The sequence below is a fragment of the Bufo bufo genome, chromosome 4 (assembly GCF_905171765.1).
Source record: "Bufo bufo chromosome 4, aBufBuf1.1, whole genome shotgun sequence".
NCBI lineage: Eukaryota > Metazoa > Chordata > Amphibia > Anura > Bufonidae > Bufo > Bufo bufo.
This window is the reverse complement of record NC_053392.1, coordinates 81139160-81167132: the sequence shown is the minus strand read 5'-3', so window position 1 is coordinate 81167132 and position 27973 is coordinate 81139160. Positions and strand designations below refer to the sequence as shown.

At 44.8% G+C, this 27973-nt stretch overlaps 1 protein-coding gene across 5 annotated transcripts in view; it reads right to left on the bottom strand.

Moving 5' to 3' along the window:
• ITSN2 (intersectin 2) overlaps nucleotides 1–27973 on the bottom strand; it is a 165235-nt gene that overhangs the window by 49011 nt on the left and 88251 nt on the right. For all 5 annotated transcript variants that reach the window (XM_040427429.1, XM_040427431.1, XM_040427433.1 and 2 more), the window contains 15 exons: nucleotides 19350–19490; nucleotides 16901–16988; nucleotides 16647–16795; nucleotides 13516–13652; nucleotides 11456–11904; nucleotides 10455–10576; nucleotides 8836–9011; nucleotides 6567–6714; nucleotides 4948–5150; nucleotides 4729–4790; nucleotides 3930–4096; nucleotides 3135–3180; nucleotides 2910–3031; nucleotides 2223–2319; nucleotides 1156–1347 (listed from right to left, as the gene is read on the bottom strand). In XM_040427429.1, coding sequence (XP_040283363.1) covers nucleotides 1156–1347; nucleotides 2223–2319; nucleotides 2910–3031; nucleotides 3135–3180; nucleotides 3930–4096; nucleotides 4729–4790; nucleotides 4948–5150; nucleotides 6567–6714; nucleotides 8836–9011; nucleotides 10455–10576; nucleotides 11456–11904; nucleotides 13516–13652; nucleotides 16647–16795; nucleotides 16901–16988; nucleotides 19350–19490 — 2299 coding nt within the window. The remainder of the gene's footprint in view (nucleotides 1–1155; nucleotides 1348–2222; nucleotides 2320–2909; nucleotides 3032–3134; nucleotides 3181–3929; nucleotides 4097–4728; nucleotides 4791–4947; nucleotides 5151–6566; nucleotides 6715–8835; nucleotides 9012–10454; nucleotides 10577–11455; nucleotides 11905–13515; nucleotides 13653–16646; nucleotides 16796–16900; nucleotides 16989–19349; nucleotides 19491–27973) is intronic.

The window sequence follows — 27973 nt, the reverse complement described above, 5'->3', positions numbered from 1 at the left end:
AACTACTATAATACTGCCTCCTATGTACAGGAATATAACTACTATAATACTGCCTCCTATGTACAGGAATATAACTACTATAATACTGCCCCCTATGTACAAGCATATAAATACTATAATACTGCCCCCTATGTACAAGAATATAACTACTATAATACTGCCTCCTATGTACATGAATAGAGGAATATAACTACTATAATACTGCCTCCTATGTACAGGAATATAACTACTATAATACTACCTCCTATGTACAGGAATATAACTACTATAATACTGCCCCCTATGTACAAGCATATAACTACTATAATACTGCCCCCTATGTACAGGAATATAACTACTATAATACTGCCCCCTATGTACAAGCATATAAATACTATAATACTGCCCCCTATGTACATGAATAGAGGAATATAACTACTATAATACTGCCTCCTATGTACATGAATAGAGGAATATAACTACTATAATACTGCCTCCTATGTACAGGAATATAACTACTATAATACTGCCCCCTATGTACAAGCATATAAATACTATAATACTACCTCCTATGTACAAGGATATAACTACTATAATACTGCCCCCTATGTACAAGAATATAACTACTATAATACTGCCTCCTATGTACATGAATATAACTACTATAATACTGCCATACTTCTGCTACAGATAAGAATATAACTACTTTTTGGATATGAATGAATTTGCTTCAAAAAGCTAAAATAAAATTTAGATCAAGAAGGCAAAACCCATAAAGCAGGAGACCTAATGGACAATATATGGTTCGGTCAGCTGTGCATGGCATACATCCGAGTACCGAAATACAGTGCAGAGAGAAAATGTGTGTGCTGCACCAACAAACTGAGAACACAATATATAGCACTAGGTATTCTCCACCTCTGTGGTTATGGTGAGTGCGTTGTAGATGGTGTTTTTACTACACACCTCGGTCAGATTATGAATTAGGACCTGCTCCACTGCCGGATAGATTTCACTGGCCAAGTTGTGAGAGGCTCCACCAAAGGATCCCCTGGTGGTCAGTTTAACCCTACTTCGAAATGGTCACCAATTGGCACAATTACACCCCACCCCACATGCCAAACAGGACCCTGAAAGAAAAGCAACGTCCAGAAATACAGATGAGTCAGTACTCACACTGCTGGCTGGGGTCACATTCTGTCGTCATCTTGACGTAATTAGCAGGAAATAGGCCTGTGACGCCGCTGATCTCCCCCTGCCACCAGTCTACGTCGTCCTTGTTGAGGACATTGATGAGCTGTCCTTTGCTGAAGTTCAGTTCGTCCTCGTTCTTGGCGACGTAGTCATACATGGCTATGACCTGACACACTGCGGAGGGTAAAGAGACAGGGTGTCAGCACAGAGAGCCCAATAACGGGGTAAGATTCGGCGCCATGATGCTTTAGAAAGGAGAACCCCCATCAATCAGGAGGACGGGGGCTCACATGCTCGACCGCAGCTCAGGGACCCCAATTCCTGTGTTCAGTGGGGGCAGCAGGGTTTCCAGTACTTCTGCCAGTAGACAATCGCTAGGGTTCAACCTCTGAGACCCCTGCAAATCCTGAGAACAAAATTCCTGCACTCTGGGAGAATGTGGACGTCACTGAGGATCAGTGGGGGTCCCCGCAGTCAGACCCCAGTCATTTTCATTCCAGTTGAGGAAAAAAAACTCATTTGGGCCAGTTCAGAGTTTTTTTGGCACTGATTTTGGAACGTTTCTGCCTAAAAATCCACTTCAAAAAACATCTCAGAACGGCTTTCCATTCATTTCAATGGGAAGCTGCACATGGAAATACGCAGAAGTGTGCCCTATCCGGGGCAGAATCTGCGCTGAATCTCTCATTGAAATCAATGGGAAGAATTAAAAAACGGCTCCTTGTAAAGTCCATGCGTTTTCTTAGCTTTTTTTTGCACATATCCCCTCCAAAAACCTCAAGCAGAAAAAGCAGCTTTGTACTGAATTGAACACCTATTGGCTTAAAAAAAAAAAAAAAAAAAAAGCATGAAAAGCACAAAAAAGTGGTAAAAACACAAAAAACAAAAACAACCACATGCAAATTCCGTGCTGATTTTTTCTGTGTTTTCAAAATCCATCATGTGAACATCCCCTTTAAGTATAAATCCCTGTATAACATTATTAAATGGTAATCTTTTATATTCTCCCTATGAATAAAAGAACATTTTCATTTCAAGGATCTTCTTACCTGGAATGAACGCTGGAGCTGCCTTGTCATTACTTGGTCCTAGTAATTTGACATGGGAAGCCGGGAACCATCCCTTCTGCCGCTTCTTCCCTCTGGCCTGAAGAAGATGATCATACAGCCACGTATTGAAAACAGAACATCACTATAATAGTAGTACGTAAGATAAAAATTTAAATTGCTACCCTTGCTAATACACTGACTAAGGAAGATACTGACTACTTACTACGGCCCTTACAGGATGGCGGCCGCCGGGGCCCTTACAGGATGGCTGACACTATCCTAACGCCTGCTCTAATGGCCAGGATCGGAGACAACCTCCATTCCATTTATGGTCATTAAAGGCTTTTAAGGCTCTTGAGGAATCCCCCATTGACTGGTTCACCAGGCTTCTTAGTGTCCCGATCAGGGACTGGGGACCCTTGTGCAGAGAGTCCCAGGGACCTAGGAAGGACTGTCTGTTTGTATGAAGTCCAACATTAGGACACACGCAAAGTTGCCTTAAAAACAGACTCTGTTATAGTGATGAAAAAATATGTTGAAGAAAATGCAGAAAATTGCTATAGAGGCAAAAAATAAAATAAAAAAAAAAGTATCATGTCATTAAGGTCAAAGCAGGTAGGGGTTAAAATGAATGGGATGAGGGTTTTTCCTCCGACCTATAGCCCCGGATTGGTGTATATCTATTACCTGCAGTTCTCCTTGCCACCAGCCGGATGGATTCTTCTTTAGAATGAGGATGAGCTGTCCTGGAGCCAGGCTGAGCTGCTCTGTTCCTGTTGCTGTATATCCTGTGGTAACCTGGGCAATTTCTGCAGTGTAACAGGGAGATCATCAGCAAGTAGGCCTGCGCGTTCAAGTAAGACACCATGTGGAACAGAACACAGATTCCACGCAAAATCAAATGCCACATACCGGGTTTTTTGGTTAGAGTTCCAGCCTTGCCAGCACTGCCGAAACCCTGAAAAAACAAGAAGATGATTATTATTTAGGGGGGAGGATAAGTATACAAGTTTTCTGACAACCATGAAGCCCACCCAAATGGAACAAAAAACTGTTTGCAATATATAGTATTTTTGGACTATAAGAGGTGCTGGCAAAAAGCCTATGAACTGTAGAAACCTAAAAATTTTATTTAAATAAAAAAAAAAAAAAAACTGCCAGGCTGTCCATTTACAGAAAAAAAAATAGGTTTTAGCAGGATTTTGTAACGCATTTCTTGCCAGCAGCTGTATGAAACACAAAGTCCCTCACTCTATATGGCTTTTTCAGAATCAAAAAAACGTGCTCTTTTGCATTTTATAGTCTGCCGTCAGAGTCAGCAGTGCCAGACTTCCCTGACTACTTCCTTAAAGGGGTGGTGTTGTCTCAAGCATGGTCTGCATATAGCTAGAATATGCTCCCAATGAAATGTGCGTGACCCACCTCTGGGTCCATTCATTTCTATAGGACTGCCGTAAATAAGAGCGCTGGCTCGGCTATTTCCGTCAGCCCCGTAGAAGTGAATGGAGCGCCGGCCGCGCTCGGCATATCTCAGGAATACGCCACCAATGCTTGAGATGACACAACCCCTTTAGTGATCTGGTAGAGGGCTCACACAGTGCTTTGCTGCCCAACACCGATCCCCCCAGCGATCATACACTTACAATATGTGAATAGGGAATAGGTAGTGTTAGTGTGATAAGCCCTTTAAGTGAACCCGGCATTTACCTCTTGATCACGTGGGCGCACATAGTTGGACGGGAATATTCCAGTCCTGTCACCAGTTGTACCAGTCCACCACTCGCCTTCTTTCTGTATCACTTGGATAAGGTCTCCTTCATTAAATAGGAGGTCGCCTGGTTCACTACTTGAATAGGGATACAGGGCCACATATTCTACATTGGGAAAAAGGAAAAAAACAAAAGGTTACAGATCACAATAATAAATGTCCATCTTTGCAACCAATACACTGTATTTCTCCACTCCACCTAATGTAATCAATTTGCAAAATTGCTTCAATTAGATTCCATGGTTACAGACCACAAACAAACCTTTGTAGTCAGATCCTGAAGTCAAGTTTCCTTTCTATCTATCACAAATGATTGCTCTTCTACTAAATGTATATTAACAAAACGAAGGGGGACAATATAGCAAAAACCCAATGCTGTCCCAAATGTGCTCAGCTCCGCACTGGTTTTGGTTTGCCCTCGAAACAGTCCTATTTGCCCACATTACCGTTAAACTCCATTAACTTCTATAGCAGGTGGCATTGGCTAAAAATGTTGCCATACAAATACTTGCCCACACAAATGAATGCGCGTGTCCATGGGGATTAATGTAGATGGCACGTCCATAGAGCAAGCCTTATGCGTGAGCACATGTAAAGCAATATAAGCACTACCTACGGTATATGGCCCTGTGGAAAATGCACCAAAATGACCACCAAGTGTTAATCCTGCAGAATCAAACCCAGATAAGGAAGAGTGTGGGATCCCTGGAGGGAACTCTGCTCAATGCGTTTCCTCACCGTCAGCGGTATAAGAAGGGGTTGTCGGTTTCTTTTTGACAGCTGCGTACACAGGCTCAGATCTGAATGGAACAAATAGCACACATTGTAACGCTGTAATATACACACGTATGTAAGATATGCATCACACAGCTCCATTATTGCTCACTACAGGTTACAGAATCTGGAGCGGGATAATTAAAATGCTGCTTTTCAGGACAATTTTTGAAATCTACTCACTCGGGGGTTTTAGCCTCATTGGGGATGATCTTGACGTAGGATTTTGGAAACCATCCCTTTTGACCTCGAACTTCCCCAAACCACCAATTCTCTTGCTGTTCCAGTACAATAATTGTATCGTTTTTGGTAAAATTCAAGTGGTTGTCCTTTTTTGCAGTCCAGGAGCACAGTGCTTGAGCCTTCACCTCCTCCACCGGCTGACCCTGAGACACAGACAGAGAAACATTTCCGCCATTTTAAATAAAACTTCTACCTAAATTTATTTACTAGAAAAATGGGATTACCGTATTTTTTTGACTATTAAGATACACACAAGCGAGTTCAATGCAAGAAACTCGCTTAGTGTCAGTGTAAGGTCCCCTTCTGACCTCCGCTCTTCTGACAGAAAAGCACGGCGGTATATAATGACTTATAAGTAGTGTTGAGCGAACTTGTGTTTTAAGTTCAGCGTCTAAAGTTCGGGTTATCGAAGAATCGAGTTATGGATTCCGCTACTACGGACCATAACTTGGTCCGTGGTAGCGGAATCCATAACGCGATTCTTCGATAACCCGAACTTTAGACCCCGAACTTAAAACACAAGTTCGCTCAACACTACTTATAATGCTGTGTGACCCCGAGAGTCAGAGAGTCTATTGAATTACACTGACATAATGCTGTCACTGTAATACAATAGATTCCAGGACTTTCAGGGTCACACAGCATTATAAATTATTATAACACTGTGTGATCCTGTCAGAGGAGCAGAGATCAAAACAGGAACTTTCAGAGGCACATGAAGAGAGTTTCTCACACTGTACTCGCTCGTGTGTCTTCCCTAAGATACACCTGACTATAAGACGTACCCCAGGTTTAGACCGCAGAAAATATATACAGTATATATTTTCTTATTTAACCTTCCGTGGTGGTTTAATGAAGTGGCCGTAAGGGGAGCAGGTCACCGCCGCGGCCATCTGTACCCCGCCGTTGATGGATGTTATCTGCACGCAGGGGAGATGCAAAGACAGCCATAGAGCGATCCGGAAAGAAACTATTGTCGGGGACCAGGTAAGTATCCATATGGACATTGCAGAGAGGGGTTCCTGCCCAAGACCTTCTTCCCAGACTGGAGTGGCTTATCACACCAGGCCCAGCCATCTATTATATGGTTGGCCAGTAATCCAAATGCCTGGTATATGATAATACATTCCCCATGTGGTCTCTGCAGTGAAAATGTATGGCCATCTGCAGGCTTTCCTAATTATAATGGCGGACCACTGGCGATTTCTGAAGCTGGACTTCAAGCAATCAGATGATCACCAACCTGGCTTCAACGCAAGCCAAAATTTATCATAGCTGGCTGAACCCACCAAGATCAGTGAAATCAGCCCACATCTCTTGTGTATGGGGGCCGTCTGATTATTTTCTGGTGGCAGAAGGATCAGACAAGTTGGATTCTAACATGCCTAATCCATCGATCCCATGGGAGATAAGCTGCAGTGTTGGGCAGCGACTTAGCGCTCTCCACATGAACGTTCAGCCAAACGTGCATGTTTATGGAGGAGTAAGGAAATAGCAGAACTTAGGATTCTGGCACGGCTTTGCAGAAAATGTAAAGTCAAGGCACTTCGGACACCTACCTGACTATGTAGTGGGGAGATGGAGCCTGGTGAGATGGTGCGGGTAAACGCAGACGTTTTCTGCCATGTAGAATTGACGTTAAGGCTGGAGAAAGGCAGATTTTGATACTCAGTATCCACTTCAGAGGGCTTAGGTGGTGAAAGTGACCTGGAGATTAAAAGAACGCAAAAAAAAAATAATTATATATATATATATATATATATATATATATATATATATATATATATATAAGACTGGATTCAACCATGGTGGCTGGAGCAAGGCACTGACCTGCATCTAGTGCAACTAAACGCTGCAGCAAAATATCATTTAAAAAAGTGCATTTCTCCATAAAGGACATTTATAACTCATGTGTAGGATAGTGGGAGTCTGACCAGTGGCTCCACCATGAGGTCTAGCGATATGCCACCAATGTCTGAGATAAGCCAAGCCTTTTAAAAAGAGAACCGGTCATCTCCTTTGAGATTACTGTTTTAGGAAAAAATCCTATTCTCCATAATATAACAATTCTGGGGCATATTTTTCTTAAGATGCTGTGCTGTTCCTCTGTTAATTCTCCTAGAAATGTAGGACATTGACAACTGGGTGTTGTAGGGTGTTTTCTGCACAACCTGACACTATCTAATCGGTGGTGACAATGTCAGACTGTGTAGGGACACACACATTTGATAAGGACAATGATAATGTCCAGTTGTCAAGATATTCATATTTCCAAGAGGAACAACAGAGGGATGGCACAATAGAGTTCTTAAACAGATGCTCCAGAATTGTTATTTCATGGGGGAATACATGTATTTACTAAGGCTACTTTCACACCAGAGTTTCTCTTTTCCGGGATGAGATCAGTCATAGGATCTCAATAGCAGTGCTCCAGACAAAAAAAAAAAAACCTAGTAGCCATTGGCTCCTGAACTGAAAAATTTAGGAGCCAAATTAAATTTTTAGTCGGCAAATCGAAACCGAATCAAAATGTTAGTATTGTGACAACGCTACGCCGATCACATCGGCGTAGGGTTGTTTTGATACCAAAATTTTGATTCGCTTTCGTCACCATAAAAAAGTATTGCGATACTCAATACCACGCAAAAAAAACGCATTGCACCCGCACTGAATCCGGACCCATTCACTTCTATGGGGCTGTGCACATGAGCGGTGATTTTCACGCATTACTTGTGCATTGCGTGAAAATTGCAGCATGCTCTATGTTGTGCGTTTTTCACGCAACGCAGGCCCCATAGAAGTTAATGGGGCTGCGTGAAAATCGCAAGCATCCTCAAGCAAATGCGGATGCGGTGCGATTTTCACGCTTGGTTGCTAGGATGAAAGTCTATTCACTGTTGCTAGGCTGAAAGTCTATTCAGCTGCAGTTAACCCCACAGGTACCGCACCTGAAGGGTTAACTGCAGCGGATCTCAGCTCCCTGTCATAGAGGTCAGGTGCCGGCTATTTGATTCCGGCAGCCGCCTCCTGTATTTGTATTAACAGGTCAGTTATCTTCATTGGTGGCGCAGTGGCCACAGCCCCTCCTCCTCCTCCTGTCTCTCTTCCCATTGGCGCGCGGGTCTAGTCGCAAATGGCGACAAGACTAAAAAGTCTTGTTGCCATTTGTAAATTCTAAGTCGCATTGGCGACGATTTTGGTCGCCATCTGGAGCCCTGAATAGTGGAAGAAAACGCTTCCGATTTATCCCCATTCATCGTCAACAGGGACAAAACATGCATTCCGTTCCATTTGGTTGCGTTCCCATACCGGAGAGCAGCAAGCTGCGGTTTTCTTTCAGTCATGGGAATGCGGAGCAAGACGGATCCACCATGACCCACAATAAAGTCAATGGGGACGGATCAGTTTTCTCTGACACAATAGAAAACGGATCCGTTCCCCATTGACTTTCAATGGAGTTCATGACGGATCCGTCTTGGCTATGTTACAGATAATAGAACCAGATCCGTTCATAATGGAAGCAGACGGTTGTATGATCAGTAACTGAAGCGTGAAAGTAGCCTAAAACAGACATGTCATGACAGGTCCACATTAAATGGGATGGAGCTGCAGTACCAAGCACAGTCACTACCCAACATGCACCTGGGTAAACAATGAAGGGGATGTGGCACGCGCTGAAGCGCTGGAGCCCTACTTTGCACTGTTAGGTGGCGTGTGCTCAGGCAATTAATTGCCCACCAATCAAACAGAAAACCCCTGTAACTATTGCTGAATTAATAAAAATACTACAGCCCCTATGCTATAAATGGCAAATTCAATGCTGCTTACTTGGCAGGCGGTGAGGTAGATGACACAGATATGGTTGGTGGCAGCAAGGCCTTCTTCGGAGATGCTGACTTCTCCGCCTCCGGCACTTTTTCAGTGTAGTTTGAAGGAAACCAGCCGACATTTCCCTGGACACAGCCGTACAGCCAACCGGGCTCTCCAGTAGTATTTTCATCCACCTGGTGAGAAGAGAGGAGTACATCAAATCTTAGCAACCTAGGCCCAATCATAGACATGTACTCAGACATGGTTAGTGGTTCACTTTGCTCTTAAAGGAGTCGTCTCATCACATAAAATGGGGGCATATCGCTAGGATATTTCCCAATTGTCTGACAGGTGCTGGTCCCACAGCATCCATGTCGAGAACGGAGCCCGAACACGTTGGAAGGCACACTGCGCGTGCGCAGCCGCCCTCCATTAATTTTCTATGGGGCCTCTGAAAATAGCCAAGCGCTGGCTTGGCTATTTCCGTCGGGACCATAGAAGTGAATGGGAGCGGTGGCCGGTCACGTGCGGTGCGATCCCATTCACTTCTATGGGGGGAGCACGCTTGGTGGTGGTTGGACTGGAGTCCTCCAGCCACCACCTTTGCGGGCTCCGTTTCCGATATAGGTGCGGGATCCCAGCAGTGGGTCCCGCACCTATAAGACAATGGGGGAATATCCTAACGATATGTCCCCATTGTCTGAGATGAGACAACCCCTTTAAGGCATCCATACACATTCAACAGCTGTCAGCTGAATGATTGCTGGGCCGACAGCTCTCTCTCCTGACCTCATCCTGGCTTCCCCATACACTTACACATTTAGCTCCGCTGAACGGGTACATGTATTCTATGGGAAGAGCAGCTGCCTGACACTTCTGACAGCAGTTGATCTCCTCAGAGAACAAAAGGAAATATTTATTTGGGAGCCCCCCACTCATCTGTGGGTTCGGCTGAAAAGACTGTGTACGGCCAGCAAAGAACTGCAATGTGCAATGCAATTCCGCAAGTGCCAGATTATTAGATTTACTAGATTGAATGCGATCTGGCCCGAATAGAGTGCAGATTATCAAGAACAAACGCTCCTATGAACACTCGTTCCTGATAATCAGCCCGTGTAAAGGTGGTGCGGATCACCTGATGAACGAGCGAAACAACTCAATCATCGTTCCTGGGCAGCAGATTGTGCAATCTAAACAGCCTCTGCTGCCCAGGAGCAATGATTTTGTATGGGGACGAGCGATAGCAGCAGCGATCTCTCGTCCTCATACTGTGGAGGCGATGACTGCATGTAAATGCAACACTTCACCTCCACTGACGAGCAGCCGAATGTTGGGAATGAACACTTTCCCCCCAGACAATCAGCTTCTCCATGGAGTGTGTATATGCGCCCTAAAGGAACCATATAATACCTCCCAAATTTGAATCTCAACCAGTGGGACATTTTCAGCCTCACTCCAGTACAACTGGAAATGTCCATTCTTCCAAAAATACCCATTTTCGAGTCAATTTGCATAAACCACAGCCTTTTAAGGCCAATTTTTGGGGATAAACCAGTGAAAAGGGTACAGTTAGATAGTATGTAGTGTACAAAACGTGCTGCAGTCTAAGAGAAACAGGAGCCAAACCTCGTCTTTACCTGAACGATATCGCCAGCACTGAAACTCAGCTCATCTGCATTTCTGGCCTCAAAAGGATAAAGAGCTGTGTAGTTTACAAACACCGAAGACTTTCTGTTCTCAGAGGTTCCAGCAGCAGCACCTGAAAAGTACGACCCATGAGCTTGTTACAAAGTTAAGCCCTCCTGATGACACAGGCAAAGATGGTATTAGGGGCTGCCATCCTCAGTACACTCCTCATAATAGACTGGGATTGTACTGTTACTATTTAAATGTATACGTCATGCCCTCTACTCTAGTCACAACCAAAGCTGCATTACAAGTTCTGCAGGATGATGTAACATAACATCCGTGACCGGGACATAAGGAAATAGGTGACTACGGGTTATTTCATGTTAGGCAAGCTATAGTAATTTCAGAGTGACACAACACAGCGGCCACCGCTCCCATTCACTTCTATGGTTTGCTCCATTTCTAAATGCCATCTGTCAGCAGATTTGCACCTATGACACTGGCTGACCTGTTCCATGTGCGCTTGGCAGCTGAAGACATCTGTGTTGGTCCCATGTACATATGTGTCCGCATTGCTGAGAAAAATGATGTTTTATTATATGCAAATGAGCCTCTAGGAGCAACGGGGGCGTTACCATTACACCTAGAGGCTCAACTTTCTCTGAAACTGGGGCGCCCTCTCCACTTTGATTGACAGGGCCCGGCAGTTAAAACATCAACACATAAGGCGCTGTCAGAGGCGCCCCCGTTGCTCCTAGAGACTGATTTGCATATATTAAAGCTTCAGTTTTCTCAGCAATGCAGACACATATGAACATGGGACCAACACAGATGTCTTAAAAGTTGGAGAGAAAAGTGTGTTGGGCTTAGCATGAGAGGGCACGGCAGGCCACGGCTAGACAGATTTACTGTAATTTACACAATACACTGGTGTAAATTAAAGCTCAAATCTATGCCAGCTGATAGCTGTATCACTAGCGATATGAGGGGGCACTCGCTGAAGTTTTACCATCTCTCCCTTTGTCGATGCTGCCATGTCTTCCCCCAATAGATTTGAGCTTGTCTGCAAACTTTTCGTCTATGTTGAGTTTGGAGAAGCGTTTCTCTGGTTCCCTGCTGCTGTCTTTCCGCCTCTTCTCCTCCTCTTTACTTTTTTCCTCCGCTTCCTTCTTCAGCTGTGCCTGCTTGTGTTTTTCCTCTTCCTGTTTCCTCCTCTGCTCTGCCTCCCTTTGTATCTCTGTCCGCTTCCTCTTCTCATCCTCTTCCCGTTGCCTCTCTTCTGCCATCTTCTGCTGTTGCGCTTCCCGCTCCTTAATCCTAGCTGCTTCTTCCTCTGCCTGTTGTTTTTCCAGAAGCATCTGCTCCTTCCTCCTCTCTTCCTCCAGACGTCTCTGCTTCTCCTCCTCTTCCTTTTTCACTCTCTCCTTCCATAGATTCTCTTTCTCCTGCTTGGCTTTCCTGTAGAACAAAACAGATGATTGATTTCACAGGACTATAACATAAAGGTGGCGCTGTCATGTGAATGGGGGCAGTTTAATTTTTCTTTTTTCCCCATCTTCAATCAATTGCTCCCTGGGGGATATATGGGTATCAAATGCCGCCCCTTATCCCCTATCCCTATGTCAGTGAACATACTTCCTTGGCTGATCCAGTATGCATATTTACCAGGGTGACAATTGCTACTGGTTAAAGGAAATCTGTCGCCTTGCTCAACGGTATCGAACCAAGGGAACTGCATTGTAGCACATTGTACCTTCATCACAACTATACCTTTTTTATAGAAAGCGCTGTTTGCAATCTTCAGAAAAATACTTGTGAAATTCTAAGTCTCGGCTGTAGCAGCCCAAGCCCACCTCTCGACAATTTCCCAGTCATGCCCCTTGCACCATTATGTCCACCCCCTTCCTCTGCGCCTGACTGGTCCCTGTACCTCTTGTAGAAATCTCACGCATTTGAAGAGCAGGAGACTGCACTTGCGCCCTACTGAGGGCATCAGACTCAGCTCCTTATGACTGGCCCGGCGCATGCGCAGATAAGGAGTTACGTCTGATGCCCTCAGTAGGGCACTCAGTTTCCTGCTCTTCAAATGCGTGAGAGCTCTAAGAGAAGTACCGGGACCAGGTTAGCGGGGTTGTGGCAAGAATGTGACATCTCAGAGGAGGGGGCGGACATAATAGTGCAAGTGGCGTCACTGGGAACTCGTCGAGAGGCGGGCTCCGGCACTAGCAAGAGGCGGGCTTGGGCTGCTACAGCAGAGAATCATGCTGCAGCCTAATTTGCATTTCAATCAAAGTTATTTTTGCGAAGATTGGAAGCAGCTCTTTCTATAACAAATGTACAATGTGCTATAATGCACTTCCCTTGGTTTGACACCCATGAATGAGGTGACAGATTACCTTTAAAGGGTAGCTACCTATAGTTTTCCCAAACTGCTCACGGCATAAGTTTTCATAAGTGGCAGTCCCCCTACCAAGACCCATACCAATCGTTAAAACGAAGAGGTAAAAGTGTGCCTCTTAATTTCTGTTTGGCTTTGCTCAGCTCTTGAGCGAGTGTTATAAGGATTCATAGAAAGACCTCATGCAAACGGCGGGTCGGCAATTCACGGCCGCCGGCTGTGTGCACCCCGCATCACAGATGCGGACCCATTCACTTGAATGGGTCCGCAATTCCGGAGATGCGGATTGGAGCTACGAAACGGAACACCGGAAGCACTACGGAGTGCTTCCGTGGCGTTTCTTTCCGTTGTTCCGCACCACAAATAAATATTACATGTCATATTTTTTTTACGGTGCAGACAGACCACGGACCCATTCAAGTTGAATGGGTCCAGCCCGCTGCTCGGATGTTGCCCGTGTATTGGGGACCGCAATTGCGGTCCCCAATGCACGGAATGGCCGCACAGCGGCTGTGTGCATGAGGCCAAAGTCTGTAGGCTTACTGCACTTGCTTCTCTCTCTGAGGAGTGCTGCACGGAGCAGCAATGAAGAGGCAAAGTGGTCAGCTGAGCAATTTCCCCCCTCGTTTTAGTGATCGTGGGGGGCCCCTAGACCTGAAGACACACGTTACCTTGCAGCTTCTTCCTCTTCCTTCTTTTTCTGGGCCATTTCCGCTTTCTTTCGCTCCAGGTCCCTCAGCTTGTCTTGCTTGATTTTCTGCAGTTCGTGGAGAGCGGCCTGCTGTTTGCTGTAACTTTCTCTCAGTTCCTGGAAAAGACAAAAATACTTCATGAGACAATAATAAAAAAAAAAAAAAAAAAAGGAAGGGGGCAGGGGGAGCACAAAATCCGGCGGCAATGGAGAGCCGTGCTGTGTGGCATGCACAGACATGACGGCGTATGTGTAGATGAAGAACCCAACATACAGAGAAACACTATGGCACTGCCATGAACTAAGAAATGGGACTCATTTTTACTGACAATTTGATTCTGATGAGTATAAAAAAAAACAACACAACCCCATTTTCAAACAAGTGTAATCTCAACTTTAGTCCTTAGGTGGCGCTGTTTATTTGACTATTCAGTGAGTATCTGGAAAATGCAGCCTGTGGAGCAATGCGGAAGGGAGTGGCGAGCTGCACCCTCACTGCTACACTAGACAGCCGTATCATACATGATTAGTAGGGGGCCTTATTTTGTGGTGGGGCCCAGAATGCTTCAAGTTTCACGTCTGGTCATTTTCAAAAGATTTGCACGTCTTGCTACACCACTGTCCCTGCAACACCGAAAAAAGCTAAAAAAAATTTCATATTAGCAGTTTCTCAGCAATTCTGAGTGTACTGCAGATACAGCAATCAGGAAGGCAGTGACTGTGAAATACAGGCTCTGGCTTCTCTATGGGCAGTCCGGATGTCGGACCTCTTCTGCGGCCACATGTAATGATCTGGGAGGTCTAAGAGCAGTTAAAGGGGTCATCCAGAACTCAAATATTTATGATCTATCCTCAGTAGGTCATCAAAAAAGGTAAATAGGCAGCACACTCCAAACTGAATAAAAATGAAAAATGGATTCAAGGGCTTGAGAAAGGCTCTAGTGTCTGAGCCCAAACGTCGCAGGGTCAATACATTTTTCATTTTTATTCAGTTTGGAGTGTGCTGCCTATTTACCTTTTTTTGATATTTTGGACATTGGTCTAGCTCCATTGGGTTTTGCACCTCATCCTTTTCCTGGTGCTGCCATTTTTTGCTCAGTAGGTAATCAATAGATTGGTGGGGGTCCGACTCCTGACACTCCCACCGATTAGCTGTTGAAAGGTGCTGCGGTGTTCTGGGCGAGCGCTCTGCCCTCTTCCTAGGCCAGTGATGTCTTTATGCAGCACACTCCCATTGAAGTCAATGGGATTAATCTAGAAGATGAAGCACAGCCACCATACAATGTACTGAGCTGTGAGGAGGCCACAGCACTCGCCCCGTTTGAACAGCAAACCGTCCGCGGGGGGCCAAGGGTGAGACCCTTTTAAGATGAAGTTGAAAGCCTTTAAAGATGAAGTTAAAAAATCTTGTGCCCCGTGTATATACTTACCTGGCAAGTCACAATCTAATGCTGGGCTCTGGCCACCAGTTTTCTCTACCTATGTACTTACTGTTTATTTTGTTGGTCATCAATGTGTAAATCCCGAGAAACCCACAAATTTTACATATTTAAAGGGGCTGTCCGCTTTTTACAGTTGATATCCTATATCAATATCATCAATACCAGATCGGCGGGGGTCCGACTCCAGCTGTTTGAAGAGAAGACAGCGCTTGTATGAGCCCTGCCTTCTCTGCGCTGTTTACCTGCTTGCCGCAGCAATTGGAGCGGTGTAATTACAAGTATGGCGTCCCCATTCACTTCTATGGGGGAGCTCCGTCCTATTCACTTGAACAGATGAAGCCGGCCACTCGCCGATCTGATATTGAAGACCTATCCCGAAGATAGGTCATTAGTTGTAAAAAAGTGGACAACCCCTTTAAGATCCTAAAGCCTTGAAATCTATTACACATATATAGGGCACATTCCAACTTTGCGGACATTTTAACGGATCTACTCCAAGTCTCGGCAGAACAAAGGATGGCACTAAGGCTTTTGCACACATGCAATGAAGGAAACAGTAAATGTCATGTCTTCTGCAGAACATCATGATGCACCTGTACACTGAAGGAAAGCTGACGAGCCCCCTAGACCTCTCCTTTCTACTCACCTGGGCCTCCCCATCCAAAAATGAGCACATTCATACGAGAAATGGAAAGCGAGAAATGAAAATACAAGGGAGAGAATGAAAGTGACAGAACGACAGGAGAAGGAGACATGGAAATTGAAATAACCTTAAGCAAGAGGAAGAGATTGCTGAGACAGCTGAGGAGAAACATAAGGCACTGCAGAACAGAGTCATCCATATTCTCACACTGCAAGATAAGGCAGAGAAGGCATGGTAAGTACTGGGGATTCCGCTTCTGGGGCTGCTGGGAAGCACGAAGACCACAGGTACGTCAAACACTTCACAACTTCTCCCTATGAATATAATACTTGGCCTACACTTTAAGCCACCGCTGGATAAATCAAGGGGAAAATGTTATTTCCTGTTGCATACAAGGGGACGGCCCATGAGGAGTTGGCTGAGCTTGGAGAGGGTAAGTACCATAAGGAGTCTGTCTGCCATGCGGGGAGGCCTTGGAAGGAGTTTACATGTTCTGGGGATAGAGTCTGCCTGCTTTGGGGGATGGGCCGATGAAGATTTTGCCTACTTGAGGAACTGCAAGAAGCCTGGCTACCTAGTGGGGAGCACTAGTGATGAGCAAACTTGTGTTTTTAAGTTCGACATACAAGGTTCGGGTTATCTAAGAATTCCGGTTCGTGGCAGCGGAATCCATAACGGAATTCTTAGATAAACCGAACATTGTACGCCGAACTTGAAAACACAAGTTCGTGCAACACTAGGGAGGCCCCCTGAGAAGTGGTCTTGGAGGGTGGGCCTGCCTTACATGAAGGCCCACCAGGAGTCTGCCTGCCTTGGAGGAGGGCCAGTGAGGAGTCAGTCTGCCTGCCGGGTGGTGAGGACGCGTGAAAAACCTGTCTGCCTTGGGAAGATCTGAATCCTCTGAAAGTAAGATCTGAGTAAAATTAAGCATTAATTTGTTTCCACTAAATGAAAGAAAATAATAGAATAAAATCTGTGTGTCCGCCACCTGACTGTGTGTCTACAGCGCTTCGCGTTCTTCCCCACCTTGAGCTGGTTGCTGAACGTGTCCATCTCTGATAACTTTGCAGAGGTCTCTTTCTCCAGGGCGTCCAGCTGCTCCCGAAGCCTCTGACACAACCCGTCCTTCTCCATATTTTTCTTCTGAATGCCAAGCAGACTAGAGCCTACGTTATCTGTCAGAGAATATAACCCTGGGTTAGAGGAAGCATCTCCAGATAGGTCACTAACCTCTCACAGGTCCACATTCTGGGCAAAACTCAGGTAGGAAAGTCACTTACCAGGGGATTTTATCAGCTGAATCTGCTTTATCTTCTCGTTCAGTGCTTGCTTCTCGGGGTGCAGACTGCTCAGCTTATTCTGATATTCCTAAAACACAAGTCACAGAAGGTCAAAAATTAGAAAAAAAAAATGACAGCAAATTCAGAGCAACCAAATTATGCAGAGTTGTCACCTAAAGCATGAGTTGTGTCTGGTATCGCCGATCAGCTCCATTGAAGTGCATGGAGATGAGCTGTAATACCACACACAACCTGTGTACTGATGTGGTGCTGTTTTAGGAAGAAAGCAGCCACGCTTGCCTAATCCTGAACATGCTCACTGTCTTATACAGGTCTACTGGAAATCACAAGGTCCACTCGGATACTGGGAATGCCATGCAGGAAATTCTCCAGTATAATTTGGGATAATATAGCTGACCACATGTAAAGAATTATATAGTTTCTATACTTATTTTTTCTGGTCATTAGTAAATCTATTACATGAAATATAAATTCCACGTTTTCATTGCTTATAATAAAGTATATCTTATTGTATCAGAATTTTTGTGTGTCGGTTAGTATCGTAAAGTAAAAATTATATTTCTATAAAACACATTAATGTTAATTTTCCATTGTCACGTCTGTAATAATATCTGTATAATCAGCACGTCCTAGAACCTGATCATTATACAGAGACCAGTGGGGTACACAGGCGCTGCTTATCTCTTCCTGCAGTGGCAGTCGGTCACAGATCACTTTATCAGGAAGATCGTTCCCCTAAACCAGTGTTTGACTGACGTTTAGATCTCCCCCTCTATTTAAGAAGATATTCTCCAGCAGATTCAGTATTATACAGCACCACAGTGCCACAGCTGCTGCAGAACCTTGTTATATACACCTCAGCTGCTGCAGAACCTCCTAATACACAACTCAGCTGCTGCAGAACCTCAGAATACACACCTCAGATGTTGCAGAACCTCATAATAAATACACTCCTAAGCTTCTGCAGATCATCATAAAATAAAACCATAAATCCTTTATGATGGCATTCCATATCACTGAACAGTGGACTCTTCAGAAAGAGGTTCTGCAACAGCTGAGGTATTAAAAAAATTATATAAATATAAAAAATCTGCACTCAGTCTGTATTCTTCAGGTTTCATCTGATAAGGGAACTCATTAGTAACTTCTGATGTCCCTTTAATTTACAGTAAAGGATGTAATATCCACAAGATCAATGATTCTTCCTTCAACCTTCAAAACGTACCTGTTTTGATGTCCAATTCAACATATTAAGGAAATGGACACATTTGGGGTGATTTTTCTTTATTATATTATCAATATATTGTCGAAAAAATTATTTCTGTAATTGCTTTGTATTAAATGCTATTATTTTTTTTTGTATGTACTACAATAACTAGCAGGCTGCGGACTGTCATTCAAAGTGAAATCCCATCATTCAGGCTGACACTGGATCTGAGGTTACTTCCGATCAAATTATAGTTGATCAACTTCAATTTGATCACAGTTAGGGCGCATTCACACAACCGTAGTGTTTTGTGGTCTGCAAATTGTGAATCCGCAAAACACAGATACCGGCCCGTGTGCGTTCCGCAATTTGTGGACCGCACATGGCTGCCAATATGATAGGACATGCTCTATATTTCTTGTGGGGCCACGGAACGGAACTACGGATGCAGACAGCGCACTGTGTGCTGTCCGGATCTTTTACGGCCGTATTGAAGTGAATGGGGCTGCACGCATTCAGCAAAATTGCTGAAAGGATGCGGACTCATTCATACGGTCGTGTGAATGAGCCCTAAAGGAGATCATAGGAGCAGCTGGAGAGCAAACCATCAGCCCCTATAGATTTTATTTCACGGAGAATAGCATTCTGCAGCATGCAATATATTAGAATACTGTACAGAATTTTTCATTTAAAAAAAACAAAACACAAAAACTGCTTTTAGCCCAAAATACATGCAATAAAATAAATTGCCCTAGCGTTAACCATAGCCTTTAAAGAGAACCCGTCACCTCTGCTGACATGTCTGTTTTAGTAACCCCTTTCATTTCCCATGTAATAAGAATTCTGGAGCATCTACTCTTATAACTGTATGTTGTGACATACCTCTATTATTCCTGCTATAAATTTATGAATAAGTTGATAACTAGGTGTTACCATGTCCCTTGTCAAAGATGTGCGTACCTACATAGTCTGAGACTGTCAGCACGAAATGATCAGTACCAGACTGTGCAGGGACAAAGCCGATCACAAGAACGAAGAAGCTGCACCCCTCCACCACGTGAATGGGACAGCTCTGTAATACCAAGCACAGTACACGAGGAGGTGGTCACACCTGTAGCAATCACAAGGCAACGATGTCTAGGCTAGACATATGTCAAGGTGGATCTCAACCGGCGGCTTGCGTTCACACCTGCGTCAGAGGTATGGATTTCTGCCCTTTACCTGGAGCTGCTGCTGGAGCTGTCTGATGTCACCGACTCCCAAATCACACTTCTTGTCGATGGCGTTCAGCTCATTTTTCTTCATTTGCTTCCTATTCCGGACATCTTGAACTTTCAGGGTAATCTGTTGATGTTTCCCCTCCTAAGAAATGCGACAAAACAAACCATTTCAAACCAAAGCTCCCTGAAGGTCGAAAGAACCTTTAAAGGGGTTTTCTGGGAATAACTGTTTAAAGTGGTTGTCCCACAAAAAATATACGGACACGCCCGTTGAACTGCCGCCGAAAGGACACGCCCGTTGAACTGCAGCAGAAAGGACACGCCCATTGAACTGCAGCAGAAAGGACACGCCCGTTGAACTGCAGCAGAAAGGGCACGCCCGTTGAACTGCAGCAGAAAGGGCACGCCCGTTGAACTGCAGCAGAAAGGGCACGCCCGTTGAACTGCAGCAGAAAGGACACGCCCGTTGAACTGCAGCAGAAAGGACACGCCCGTTGAACTGCAGCAGAAAGGACACGCCCGTTGAACTGCAGCAGAAAGGACACGCCACCTGAGCTGCCAGCTTGATTTAAATCTAGCAGAGCAACTAGAGAGGAGATCTCTGGACCCATGTGCGGTCCAGGGCTGGTTCTAGCTTTGTTAGAAAGAGACGGTCATGTCCTATATGATGTCTGATTTTCATTAACCACTTAAGGACCACAGGTTTATACCCCCCTAAAGACCAGGCCCTTTTTTACAAATCGGCACTCCACAACTTTAGCGGTTTATTGCTCGGTCATGCAACTTACCACCCAAATGAATTTTACCTCCTTTTCTTCTCACTAATAGAGCTTTCATTTGGTGGTATTTCATTGCTGCTGACATTTTTACTTTTTTTGTTATTAATCGAAATTTAACGATTTTTTTGCAAAAAAATGACATTTTTCACTTTCAGTTGTAAAATTTTGCAAAAAAAAACGACATCCATATGTAAATTTTGCTCTAAATTTATTGTTCTACATGTCTTTGATAAAAAAAAAATGTTTGGGTAAAAAAAAAATGGTTTGGGTAAAAGTTATAGCGTTTACAAACTATGGTACAAAAATGTGAATTTCCGCTTTTTGAAGCCGCTCTGACTTTCTGAGCACCTGTCATGTTTCCTGAGGTTCTACAATGGCCAGACAGTACAAACACCCCACAAATGACCCCATTTCGGAAAGTAGACACCCTAAGGTATTCGCTGATGGGCATAGTGAGTTCATAGAACTTTTTTTTTTTTGTCACAAGTTAGCGGAAAATGATGATTTTTTTTTTTTTTTTTTTTTTTCTTACAAAGTCTCATATTCCACTAACTTGTGACAAAAAATAAAAAGTTCTATGAACTCACTATGCCCATCACGAAATACCTTGGGGTCTCTTCTTTCCAAAATGGGGTCACTTGTGGGGTAGTTATACTGCCCTGGCATTCTAGGGGCCCAAATGTGTGGTAAGGAGTTTGAAATCAAATTCTGTAAAAAATGACCAGTGAAATCCGAAAGGTGCTCTTTGGAATATGGGCCCCTTTGCCCACCTAGGCTGCAAAAAAGTGTCACACATCTGGTATCTCCGTATTCAGGAGAAGTTGGGGAATGTGTTTTGGGGTGTCATTTTACATATACCCATGCTGGGTGAGAGAAATATCTTGGCCAAATGCCAACTTTGTATAAAAAAATGGGAAAAGTTGTCTTTTGCCAAGATATTTCTCTCACCCAGCATGGGTATATGTAAAATGACACCCCAAAACACATTCCCCAACTTCTCCCGAGTACGGAGATACCAGATGTGTGACACTTTTTTGCAGCCTAGGTGGGCAAAGGGGCCCACATTCCAAAGAGCACCTTTCGGATTTCACAGGGCATTTTTTACACATTTTGATTTCAAACTTGTTACCACACATTTGGGCCCCTAGAATTCCAGGGCAGTATAACTACCCCACAAGTGACCCCATTTTGGAAAGAAGACACCCCAAGGTATTCCATGAGGGGCATGGCGAGTTCCTAGAATTTTTTATTTTTTGTCACAAGTTAGTGGAAAATGATGATTTTTTTTTTTTTTTTTTTTTTCTTACAAAGTCTCATATTCCACTAACTTGTGACAAAAAATAAAAAGTTCTATGAACTCACTATGCCCATCACGAAATACCTTGGGGTCTCTTCTTTCCAAAATGGGGTCACTTGTGGGGTAGTTATACTGCCCTGGCATTCTAGGGGCCCAAATGTGTGGTAAGGAGTTTGAAATCAAATTCAGTAAAAAATGACCTGTGAAATCCGAAAGGTGCTCTTTGGAATATGGGCCCCTTTGCCCACCTAGGCTGCAAAAAAGTGTCACACATCTGGTATCTCCGTACTCAGGAGAAGGTGGGGAATATGTTTTGGGGTGTCATTTTACATATACCCATGCTGGGTGAGATAAATATCTTGGCAAAAGACAACTTTTCCCATTTTTTTTATACAAAGTTGGCATTTGACCAAGATATTTATCTCACCCAGCATGGGTATATGTAAAAAGACACCCCAAAACACATTCCTCAACTTCTCCTGAATACAGAGATACCAGATGTGTGACACTTTTTTGCAGCCTAGGTGGGCAAAGGGGCCCATATTCCAAAGAGCACCTTTCGGATTTCACAGGTCATTTTTTACTGAATTTGATTTCAAACTCCTTACCACACATTTGGGCCCCTAGAATGCCAGGGCAGTATAACTACCCCAAAAGTGACCCCATTTTGGAAAGAAGAGACCCCAAGGTATTTGCTGATGGGCATAGTGAGTTCATGGAAGTTTTTATTTTTTGTCACAAGTTAGTGGAATATGAGACTTTGTATGGAAAAAAAAAAAAAAAAAAATCATCATTTTCCACTAACTTGTGACAAAAAAAAAAAAATTCTAGGAACTCGCCATGCCCCTCACGGAATACCTTGGGGTGTCTTCTTTCCAAAATGGGGTCACTTGTGGGGTAGTTATACTGCCCTGGCATTCTAGGGGCCCAAATGTGTGGTAAGTAGGTAAATGACCTGTGAAATCCGAAAGGTGCTCTTTGGAATGTGGGCACCTTTGCCCACCTAGGCTGCAAAAAAGTGTCACACATGTGGTATCTCCGTTCTCAGGAGAAGTTGGGGAATGTGTTTTGGGGTGTCATTTTACATATACCCATGCTGGGTGAGAGAAATATCTTGGCAAAAGACAACTTTTCCCATTTTTTTTATACAAAGTTGTCTTTTGCCAAGATATTTCTCTCACCCAGCATGGGTATATGTAAAATGACACCCCAAAACACATTCCCCAACTTCTCCTGAGAACGGAGATACCCCATGTGTGACACTTTTTTGCAGCCTAGATGCGCAAAGGGGCCCACATTCCTTTTAGGAGGGCATTTTTAGACATTTGGATCCCAGACTTCTTCTCACGCTTTACGGCCCCTAAAATGCCAGGGCAGTATAAATACCCCACATGTGACCCCATTTTGGAAAGAAGACACCCCAAGGTATTCAATGAGGGGCATGGTGAGTTCAAAGAATTTTTTTTTTTTTGGCACAAGTTAGCGGAAATTGATTTTTTTCGTTTTTTCTCACAAAGTCTCCCTTTCCGCTAACTTGGGACAAAAATTTCAATCTTTCCTGGACTCAATATGCCCCTCAGCGAATACCTTGGGGTGTCTTCTTTCCAAAATGGGGTCATTTGTGGGGTGTTTGTACTGCCCTGGCATTTGAGGGTCTCCGCAATCATTACATGTATGACCAGCATTAGGAGTTTCTGCTATTCTCCTTATATTGAGCATACGGGTAATGAGATTTTTTTTTTCCGTTCAGCCTCTGGGCTGAAAGAAAAAATGAACGGCACAGATTTCTTCATTCGCATCGATCAATGTGGATGGAAAAATCTCTGCCAAAAAAAGAAAAAGGAGGGGAAAGGCGTCTGCCAGGACATAGGAGCTCCGCCCAACATCCAAACCCACTCAGCTCGTATGCCCTGGCAAACCAGATTTATCCATTCACATCAATCGATGTGGATGAATAAATCATTGCCGGGATTTTTTAATTTTTTTTATATATACAAAGTGTTTGCCAAAGTATATGAACACCGCCACCTCCTCAGCTCATATGCCTCGGCAAACGTATCTCTTACTGCAGAGGAGAAATCTCGTCTTGCAGCGCCGCATACACCGACTTGCGTGTAATCTGACAGCAGCGCAATGCTTCTGTCCGAATGCACATCAGTGCTGCAGCTAGTCGATCGCATGGTCCACCTAGAAGGTAAAAAAACAAACAAAAAAAAAAAACAGGCCGCAACGCAATAAATTTATTAACATTAACTTTTATAAACTTTTGAAACAGAACAATAACTTTTTTGCTTACCGGTGATTTTTTTTTTGTTTTGTTACCTTTATAGGACAAACCTCTCCTTCCCCATGGGACAATGTGCAAAGCGCAAATCGCCCAAAGATGTGGCGAAGTACGTTATGCACTTTGTCCCAGGTGAAAGGAGAGGTTTGTGGCAGCTCTGTGTGAAAGGGCCCTAATAGCCCTGTGTGCCTGTCCTGTGTCACGCGATCCCTACACTAATAGTGTACCTGAGTGTGGAACTTGCGGAAACACTCCCCTATGCATAGGGCAGGCTGGTCAGGACAGTCAGGACAAAAAACGGTGGTGTCACGCCTTATTCCAGCCCTGCTGCAGACACGACATCTTTTTCTTGGGGAACGTTGAGTTGGGGTACCAGGATAGACAGACGGGAAGTGTCTGCCATGTAGCCGGCTCACTACATCAGGGCCTTGGGGCACGGACCCTCCTGGATACAGGAGTTCCGAAATGATCTCTTCCTGGAATTTTAGGAAGGATCCTGTTCTCCCAGCCTTACTGTAGAGAACAAAACTATTATACATCGCCAATTGAATTAAATATACAGACACCTTTTTATACCAGCGTCTGGTGCGTCGGGAAACTAAATAGGGAGCCAACATCTGGTCATTGAAGTCCACCCCTCCCATGTGAAGGTTATAGTCATGGACAGAGAGGGGTTTCACAATGACTCCAGTTGCCCGTTCAATTTGGACAGTCGTGTCTGCGTGAATGGTGGACAGAAGGTAAACGTCCCTCTTGTCCCTCCACTTCACCGCGAGCAGTCCTTGGTCACACAAGGCAGCCCTCTCCCCCCGTGCTAGTCGGGTACTAACGAGCCGTTGGGGGAAGCCCCGGCGACTAGGTCGCGCGGTGCCACAGCATTGAATTCCGACTAGATGTAAGTGCCGAAAGAGGGCCACGCTTGAGTAAAAATTGTCCACGTATAAGTGGTACCCCTTGTGGAGTAAGGGTGACACCAAGTCCCAAACAATCTTGCCACTGCTCCCCAGGTAGTCAGGACATCCGACCGGCTCCAGTTTTGAGTCTTTTCCCTCATAGACCCTAAAACGATATGTATAGCCTGTGGCCCTTTCACAGAGCTTATACAGTTTGACCCCATAACGGGCGCGCTTGCTGGGGATGTACTGTTTTATGCCAAGGCGCCCGGTAAAATGTACTAGGGACTCGTCTATGCAGATGTTTTGATTAGGGGTATACGCATCTGCAAATCTGGATGACAAATGGTCTATGAGGGGCCGAATTTTATGGAGCCGGTCATAAGCAGGGTGGCCTCTTGGATGACAGGTGCTATTGTCCGTAAAATGCATAAAGCGCATGATGGCCTCAAAACGTGCCCTAGACATTGCAGCAGAGAACATGGGCATGTAATGTATTGGGTCTTTAGACCAATATGACCGCAATACATTTTTTTTTGTTAGACCCATGCTGAGGAGAAGGCCCAAAAATTTTTTTAACTCGGAAACGGTGACTGGTTTCCACCGGAAAGGCTGGGCATAGAAGCTTTCCGGATTGGCGGTAATAAACTGTGTGGCGTAGCGGTTGGTTTCTGCCACAACTAGGTCATAGAGATCCGCGGTGAAGAACAGCTCAAAAAACTGAAGGGCCGATCCTAAATGAGCCGTCTCCACGCGAACTCCAGACTGGGCGGTGAAAGGGGGCAATACGGGTGCGGCGGAAGCAGGGGAGTGCCAATTGGGATTTGCCAGCACCTCTGGGAGACTAAGGGTTCTACGGGCCTGTGAACGCGGTGGCTGCGACAGGGGAGTTACTGCACGTGCCACCGTACCAGCTGGAACTGCCCTTCTGGTGCTCGCCACTTCACCAGGGAATACGGCAGTGCTGGTAGAAGGTCCAGGATGTGCTGCGCTGCTGGTGTATGCCGCACCATAAACAAGATCAGCGCCAGCACCACTCTGCTGCAAATGAGGGTCATCATGCAGGGTAGGCAGAACCCTGACATGGGATCGGGTACGTCTGGCCGTAGCAGGGACCTCTACCTCGTCATCCTCACTAGCGGTTAGAGTGCCACTGCTGTCTACAGGTTCATATTCTGAACCACTGGATTCAGCGGGTGAGTCGTCCCCATCGCTTTCATCCATCAGGGCCAGAATCCTGTAGGCCTCTTCAGCGGAATACCCCTTGTTTGACATTTTGGGTTCACTAAATTTAGGGGGTATTCCTCTGAGACTACCCAGGAAAAAGAGCAAACCTACCTAGTAAAAAGGAGTGCTTGCGAAGTAAAGCTGCGACCGCTAATAAAGATCCAAAAAGCTCAAAAGTGATCTTTATAGCGGCGCAGCGATTTTACGGTGTTTTTGCAGTGATCAGAAAAAAATTATTCTGTCACTGCGGTGGGGCGGACTGAACGCAAGTGTGGGCACAAGATCAGGCCTGATCGGGCGAACACTGCGTTTTTTGTAGAACCTAAGGTGACCCTAATGTACTTATATAGATCTGATTGCGATCAGTATTGATCACTTACAGATACTATATAGTACTAGTGCTGATTAGCGACAGCGATGACGCTAATCAGCGACTAATCGGTGACTGCGGTGCGGTGGGCGCTAAACTACCTAACAAGTGGCTAACTAACTGGCGGTGATAAGGGACCCTTACAGGGGGGGTGATCAGTGACAGGGGGGTGACAAGGGGGTGATCAGGGTGATCAGGGAGTCTAATATGGGCGATCAGGTGCTAAATAAGGGGTTAAATAAATGACAGGGTAATGTCTAATGTGTAGTGTGGTGATTTGGTGCTACTTACTGAGCTGCCTGTGTCCTCTGGTGGTCGATCCAAGCGAAAGGGACCACCAGAGGACCAGGCAGCAGTTATATCAGACGCTATTTTCAAAATAGCGTCTGATATAAGCATTTCATTCGTCCATTCAAAAATCTACAGCCTGCCAGCGAATGATCGCGGCCGGCAGGCTGCAGAAGAACTTGTGCACTATGCGTTCCTGTGAACGCGCGCTCCTGTGTGCGCGCGTTCACAGGAAATCTCGGCTCACGCGAGATGACGCCAATCGGCGTTAGCGTAGCCTGGGGGAGCCGCAGAGATGACGCCTTTCGGCGTTACAGTAGCGGTAAGTGGTTAATCATGACATAACCCCTTTAAGTGATTCAAAGATTCATACTTATCTGCTCCCCGCTGGTCCAGTACTGCATGCTGGCTAACGTTTGTCCATCTTCTTGTCCGTAGCTCGTTTACATCCTTCCGGGTAAGGGCACCTGATCTGCTGCAGCCAACCACTGGCTTCAGCAGTGACACGTAAAGTGTGGACTTGTCACCACTATAGACAGTCATTGGCTTTAGCAGAGCAGATGCCCATGCCCAGAAGGAAGTAAACGAGCCACGGACAAGAAGATGGACAGAGGAGCTGGCGTTCAGACCAGAGCAGCAGGGAGCAGGTAAGGCTGTGGGCACCACTTAAAAGTTAGTTCTTCCCAGAAAACCCCTTTAACGATGCCTTTAATATGACCTAATAAATATATTCTGTGGTTATTTTCATGAGAACCATTTAAATATTAGTCTCCATCGCAAGATATCTGCACTGCGTAGATGATTTCCTAATTACAGCCGTTATTACAGTCCAGAGTGCATTCAAAACTCTCTCTAACTCTGAGCTGAGATCCTTGATGTCTCAATGCTGCCACAAAGCTTTCTGGGAGACGTAGTCTTTATACCAGGAACTACAAAAAAAAAAATCTAATGTAGGAAAAACTGACTGCCCCTGTTCATTATAGGAACTCTGTAACAACCTGCATTATTGTTACAGGATTGTAACTCAGGATCAACACAGGATAAGGTGTGTTCAACTCCACCAGCAGAATAGTGAGTGCAGCTCTGAAGTATAATACAGGATGTAACTCAGGATCAGTACAGGATAATAATGTATGTACACAGTGTCTCCACTAGCAGAATAGTCAGTGCAGCTCTGGAGTATAAAACAGGATGTAACTCTGGATCAGTAATGTAATATGTGTGCACAGTGACTGCACCAGCAGAATAGTGAGCGCAGCTCTGCAGTATAATACAGGATGAAAATGAGGATAAGTAATGTAATGTGTGTGCACAGTGACTGCACCAGCAGAATAGTGAGCGCAGCTCTGGAGTATAATACAGGATCAAAATGAGGATAAGTAATGTAAGTAGGTAGTAACCAAAAGATACTAAACGTATTTACAAAAGTTGTCATGCAGATTTAGGTTTTATATACAACAATGGTGTTCAGAAGTGCATTAAGATTT